The sequence below is a fragment of the Takifugu rubripes genome, unplaced genomic scaffold (genome assembly GCF_901000725.2).
Source record: "Takifugu rubripes unplaced genomic scaffold, fTakRub1.2, whole genome shotgun sequence".
NCBI classification, from domain to species: Eukaryota; Metazoa; Chordata; class Actinopteri; order Tetraodontiformes; family Tetraodontidae; genus Takifugu; species Takifugu rubripes.
The window spans coordinates 665,795-672,096 of record NW_021821634.1 but is presented as its reverse complement, the minus strand read 5'-3'; the positions used below and the strand labels follow the sequence as shown (position 1 = coordinate 672,096).

General features: G+C 61.9%; 1 protein-coding gene across 1 annotated transcript in view; it reads right to left on the bottom strand.

The window, feature by feature from the left end:
- Positions 1-735: 735 nt before the first annotated feature.
- The window catches only part of n4bp1 (nedd4 binding protein 1), a 21,809-nt gene continuing 16,242 nt past the window's right edge, over positions 736-6,302 (bottom strand). The window contains exons 2-14 of the mRNA XM_029832117.1: positions 6,237-6,300; positions 4,194-4,421; positions 3,964-4,125; positions 3,584-3,879; positions 3,391-3,543; positions 2,915-3,266; positions 2,525-2,845; positions 2,231-2,454; positions 2,018-2,148; positions 1,846-1,942; positions 1,498-1,605; positions 1,305-1,393; positions 736-1,219 (exon numbers count right to left, since the gene is read on the bottom strand). Of these exons, the coding sequence (XP_029687977.1) occupies positions 876-1,219; positions 1,305-1,393; positions 1,498-1,605; positions 1,846-1,942; positions 2,018-2,148; positions 2,231-2,454; positions 2,525-2,845; positions 2,915-3,266; positions 3,391-3,543; positions 3,584-3,879; positions 3,964-4,125; positions 4,194-4,421; positions 6,237-6,300 (2,569 nt within the window). The 3' untranslated portion in view covers positions 736-875. The remainder of the gene's footprint in view (positions 1,220-1,304; positions 1,394-1,497; positions 1,606-1,845; positions 1,943-2,017; positions 2,149-2,230; positions 2,455-2,524; positions 2,846-2,914; positions 3,267-3,390; positions 3,544-3,583; positions 3,880-3,963; positions 4,126-4,193; positions 4,422-6,236; positions 6,301-6,302) is intronic.

Sequence of the window (6,302 nt, the reverse complement as noted above, 5' to 3'; positions counted from 1 at the left end):
GCTGGTTGTACTGGGACTACTGGTGCTCCAGCATCTGCTGGTTCTGCTGGTTCTGACAGCATTTCCGATCTGTCCCCACGACCCGTCTCCTGAGGACAGCGAGGACGTCTGCTCACTGTGGCCCCCTGCTGTCCATCAACGTCCCGGGCGTGAACCTACCTGCTGTCCCCGAGTCTTCCAACCAATCAGAGGACAGGGGTGGGGCGTCAGCCTGCTGAGGGGGAGGGGCCAGACAGACCCACCGCGAGGTCACATGACTGCAGAGTCCTGCGGTGGGAGGAGCCAGAAAGGAGACCGCCGAGTTTCTGCTGCTTTAATTCACAGTTTCCACAAACATAAAACCAGAAGATCAATGCAGCTACAAATATTTACACCCCGGCAGAGTTCCGGGAGACGCAGGAACCTGCTCGCCAGCCGCTGACGGACTTGACAGCCGCCGCGTGATCCGCGTTAGAAAAAGGCTCCGGCGTCCCGTCACCTGAACGACTGCAGCCTCGTCAGTGCAACAAACGTGTGGATCAACGTTAATTACAATTAATCCCGCGGAACCTTCCACACTCGGCTCGTGCTCCCAGGTCGGGAAGGTCATAACGGCATGTAACCATAGCAACCAGGCTGGCAACAGTCAGAGAAAGCTGGCCGAGGAGGGGGAGGAGCCAGAAGCAGAAGGATGTAGCGAGCATAAAGTGTCATCGACCTAGTGTCATCTGATTGGAGGAATGGTGATGATGTCATCGGTGACCACCGCCCACGTCAGTCCTGCTGTTGGACTGACCGGGTGTCCAGAGTCCGGGTCCCAGCTGTGGCCGCCAGCTGTCCCTCAGACGGGAGGGAATCAAAGTACTGTGAAGTGTGCCGGGTGGGTTCCGACCCGCTCAGCCCAGCAGCAGCCCAGACAGGGCGTTCAGGTCCCTCATGTAGGGGTTGTCGTTCAGGATCCGGTCTATCCGCTGCTTCTGGTCCGGGAAGATGTCGTAAAGCTTCCGTTTCAGCTCCGACGTCTCTGCCGCCGAGCGCTGGGGAGGGGGCGAGGGCGAGGGGGACGGGGAGCGGCGAGGGGGGGGGCCACTCATACTGGGGCATCCGCGAGGGAGGGGGCCACGACGTGGAGGTGGGGGTCTGTGGGGGCGAGTGCAGGGCCTGGATGCACACCGGCTGCTGCTGGGAGGACAGGTGGACCTCAGGGGGACGCAGGGGGGGCGGGGTGGCCGGGAGCCTCCTGGGAGAGGGGGGGGGGGGTCAGTAAATGTACACCAGAACCTTCAGACACCAGCAGGAGACACAAACCTACCAGTTGTGTTTGCGCAGGAAGTCGTTGAGGTGCGGCCCGTTCCGGCCCAGAGGGTCGTCGGGGATCATGAAGTGGTCTTCAACAAAGGTGAACTGGAGCAACCTGCCGGTCAAGAGGTCCGGTTAGCCCCACATCGGCCCGGTAACCGAGCGGCACCGCCCCGCCCCGCCCCGCGTGGATCCACACCCTCCTGCCCAGAACCTCACCTCTCCTGAATGATCCTGCGCCACGTGTCCGAGGCGTCCACAAAGTCCCTCAGGTTGTCGTTGGTCACGATGATCCCGTCCGTCTTTTCCGCCAGGTGGAGCAGGAACCTGAGGGGGCAGAGAAGGGCGGGTCAGACAGGTCCGGCACCAGCAGGACCATCCTGCCACCAACAAGCCCGCTGGCTCAGTTCTGGGGGTAAAGGTCAGCCCACATCGCTGGAACAGCACTTCCTGTTCTGCTTCACCTGCTGGCTGGACCGTAGGATCAGAGAGGTTCTGCCCCCTCAGTGGAAACATGAGTCAGCACCTTTATAAAGGGGCCGACGCAGCAGAACCGTGGAGCCGCACCTGTCGTCGTGGGAGGAGATCCTCTGACCACAGACCTCCCTGGAGGGGGTGAAGGACAGCAGCCTCAGGTCTTCCAGCTGGTTCAGGAAGTGCTGCTCTGTGGGGGAGACACAAGCAGGGCTGCTGTAGACCAGGGGCCGGTTGGGGGGCCGAGGGCTGGCGGCTGTGCTACCTGTGGTGAGGCGGTCTCGCTTCTGGCGCCACTGGGGCACGAAGACCGTGATGTTCCTGTGGCCCCGCCTCCAGAACGTCTCCACCGCCAGCGCGATCCCCCGACAGGAGAAGAAGCGGTGAAGACCGTGGCTGCACAGGAAACAGGAAGGAGAGTCAGGACCGCCGTCAGACGTGCGCTGGGGGCAGCGCGCGTGCACGTGCGCAGACTCACGCCATCGCCACGTTGCTGCCGTCGATGATGACGTGCCGGAGCTCCGGGGAGCCCGGCTCATTGGGCAGCTTTAGGGTGTAGGGGGTCCTCAGGGACTGGTGGAAGCGGTTCAAACCGGTCACGGGCGGCGGGGGCTGGCTGGAGGGAGGGGTCTTGGCTCTGAACTGGTGATGGCCCACCGTCTGATAGGCCGAGGACGACGGTCTGGGGAGGGGCTGCGCTGCCTGGGGAGGAGCAGAGACAGAGGGTGAGCACCTGCTGACCTCAGGGGGAGCGGGGAGCAGCCACACTCACGCCAGGGCCGGACGCTAACGAGGCAGCGGCGGCGCTGAGCCACTGCGGCGTGCTGCGCAGCGCCATCACGCTCTCCACCTTCACCGATCCCCCCAACGTCTGAGTCCCGCCCCTCAACAGGAAGTCCCTCTGCGAGGCGCTGCTGCCCCCCCGCGCCAAACAGTCCATCCTGGAGGCCGAGGGACACTCCAGGTGGGACGTGGTCGCAGCCCAGGACGGCCTGGCGCCGGCGGGGGCCGCGTCCTCCTCGTCGTCGATGGTAATGACCTCGTAGGTTCCCGCCCCTCCCTGAGCGCTGGAGCTCCTCTTGATGGTGACGGCCTGGAACCAGTGACAGAAACCTTTAGTGCGCAGGTACGAGCACGAGAGGGCGGAGAGGCCGGACGGTACCTGTTGGGTTCTGGCCTCGCTGCTGCTGCACTGCCTCCGGTGGCCCAGACCGCTTCCCTTCCCCCCACCCTGGTCGGGCTTGATGTTCTCTTTGGATGTTCCCACGTCCACCAACACTCTGCTCAGCTCACGCTCGTCTCGCACCCGAGACGCCGCCGACATCAGAGACGAGGACGAGTCTTCAGGGGACGCCAAACTGGACCGGGACCACCTGTCTTTGACGCCCCCCTTCGACCGCTCCTCACAACGTTTGGTTTCCTCAACGATTTTCTCCAAAATAAGGAAGGTGTCCTCGGTCTGTCCCGTCTCCGTGACAACGCGCTCCACCACCTCCTGCTGGTAGCCCATGGTTCTGAGGACACGACAAGAGACGATGAGGTTAACAGGAGGAAACCGGGACCGGGACCGGGACCAGGAGAAGGACCGGGACCAGGAGCAGGAGCAGGACCAGGAGCAGGAGCAGGAGCAGGAGCTACCTGAAGAAGTTGACCAAGCAGCGCAGGTTGGTCTCAGGACTGACCGCTTCCCCATCGTCGCCTTCGCTCGGGTCCAACACGATGGGAGCGACCGTGGCGTTAGCGTTAGCTGAGAGGGAGAGTGACGCTGAAGGGACCGGGGTCTTGGACCTGCTGCCGCCCCCCCCGGCCCTGGTCCCGGTCCCGGTGTCGCTCCCTCTCTCTGGCTCTGTCCGGCGACTCCTCTCTCCTCTCCAGGGAGTACTGCCTCTTCGTGTCCCGGGTCTCGCTCTCAGAGGAGCGGCGCTTGTGTGACGGTCGGGTGCCGTTGAGCAGGACCACCTCTGGAGCCGAGCCCGCCCCCCCAGCCACTTTGGCGCCTTCGGCCACCGTCGCCGCGGACCCCCTGTCCTCAAAGCTGGTGTCCAGGATGCGGTTGGACAGCTCGGTCACCGGGGTGCTGCTCTGAGAGCGGTCCTGCTCGATCTCCAGGACTCCGGGATGCAGAGTCTGTTTGGGTCGAATCACATGACAACACGTTAACCACCTGGCTGGAACGGGCCGCTGTGGTCCTGGTGGGGGGGCGGTACTGACCGGGTTGCTCGGGGAGCTGTGGGCCAGCCCCAGCAGCTCCTCCTTCAGGGCGCTGGGCAGCAGCAGGAGCTCCATGGTGAACTTGTCATCTCTTTCCTCCACGAAAGACTTGAAGGCCCGCTTCACCGCCGGCTCCCTGTCACCCGGGAGGCTCCGCTTCTCCTGGAAACACAGACGCGGGTTCACGCGGGTTCAGGTGACTCACGCCGCCGCACGCCGTCCTTCCGTACCTGGAACAGCGTCACGAACTGCTGAACCCTGCTCTGAGCCATCACCACCGGTTCAGCTCGGCCCAACAGGCGCAGGTGACCCGGCTCAGGAACCACGACCTCGGCGCTGGTGTCCCGCACCAGTCTGTCCAGGAAGAGGCCGCGGGCTCCGGCGAAGATGCAGTGCATGTCCGCTGGGTAGCGCTCCTCCTTCTGCAGCTCGGGGTCGCAGAGGCCTCGGACGTACTCCTGCAGACAGGAACAAGAGGCCGCCGCCGTTAGCATTAGCGCCGCTACACCCTCACGCAAACAACAGCAAACGTATACTTTTAAAGTTAGGACAGGCCCCCCCATAGGTGCGGCTACCAGGTGTTTGGGACCTTCTCCAAATACAGCCAGTTTCAGGTAACCCCCAACACCTCAGAGGGATTCCAGGACCCGTTCAAGGACTTTCCAGGTCTTAGTGTCCAGTCAGTCTGGTGTGTTTGGGTCTTTGTGAGGTCACAGGGTTCAGTTCCTCACACCTCCTCTGATGCAGCGGTGGCTGGTGATGGTGAGCTGGGCAGTAACGCATCTCCTCACAGGTCCAGAACCAGGACTTCTAGACTCGTCTGTCAGCAGGACATTGCTCCAGAACTCCTGGTCTGTCAGGATGTGGTACCAGGCCTGCAGTATGTCTCTGGATGTGGCCTCCAGCAGGTCCCCAGGGGACATTTGAGAGGGTTTGGAGACCTCTTTATATGTGTTGTGGTCCTCTCTCAGACAGTCAGACCTGGACATGCTGGTGCTTGTGGACCTGGAGTGGCTGATTTGAAATCCTCCTGAGATATTTTTGGATCCCTCACCGGACCCATGAGCTGCTGGTCTTCTCTGTGGAGGCACCTCTGGACCTGATCACAGGACAGGCCTCCTTCAATATGCTGAGTAAGCAGCTTCTCATCCGGTGCAGCTGATGTGAAGCACCTGTGTGAGAGTCTAGGTGGGAACGAGTGTCTGAACCCGGCCCACGGCATGAGAGGGCGTCCTTTAGCCGCAGGTTCTGCATCTGGCTGCAGAACCGTGTCGATACAGCACCAATGATCTGGCTGCATGTGGGCACGTGGAGAAACCGAGCACCTGTCGGCCGATCAGGGAATTTCTCTGCTGTGGGAAACGCTGTGACGCGTCAGCACATGGGTGTGCTCACTTCCTGAAGTCATTTCGGAGAGCGACAACCGCTGAAATGACTCAGCGCCGGCGGCTTGGCAGAAATGACGTCAGCCTTTCAGACTGACAGAATCGGGTCACAAATGTCTGGGCTGCACGTTTGAACCCGAGCAAATGTGACACATGGTGGGGTTTCCAGGAGCACCGGGCCAGGCTGGAAACACACCGGGCCAGGCCGGAAACACACCGGGCCAGGCCGGAAACACACCGGGCCAGGCTGGAAACACACCGGGCCAGGCCGGAAACACACCGGGCCAGGCCGGAAACACACCGGGCCAGAGGGGCGAAGCACCGGGTCCAGCAGTTACACCCTGACCCGGTCCCACGACGCTGTGAGGAACACGCTCGGGGCGAGTCCAGGTCGGACGGGACGGGTGCAGGAGCTGCCATCGAGACAGAACAAAGCAACTTGTCCTGGTACCACGAGCTTTGGGTCACAGTGGTGCCGGGAGGATCCAGAGAAAGGCCCGTCTTCAGCACTTCCCTGATGGGAACACGTTTACCGGCTGCTAGGAGGAAGTTGTTCTGTGTCACCAACCTTTTCCCCTAATTCTTCCACACCAACACAGACCCGCTGGGTTCGAGGTTCTCTAAAAATTCTGGCAGTTTCAGCATCATCTTGACCCACGTTAATGAGCGATGACGGCGGTTACATGATGACGTCATTAGCTTTGGACGTCTCAGATGTGGTCACATTGACCACCCCCCCCCCCAACAACGACTTTAGACACGACTGCGGTCCCGTCATGACGTCAAAAACGACCACAAACACGCGCGTTGGGGCCAGTCGGGAGACGCGGACGCACCTGTCCTCCAGCCGGACAGGTGCGACACTGTTTAGTGGTTTCTGGAGCTCACCTTGGCCTTCGACACGTCTTCTCGGTCCCCCCTGAGCTGCAGCCATATCTGCCGGGGTGTTTGGCT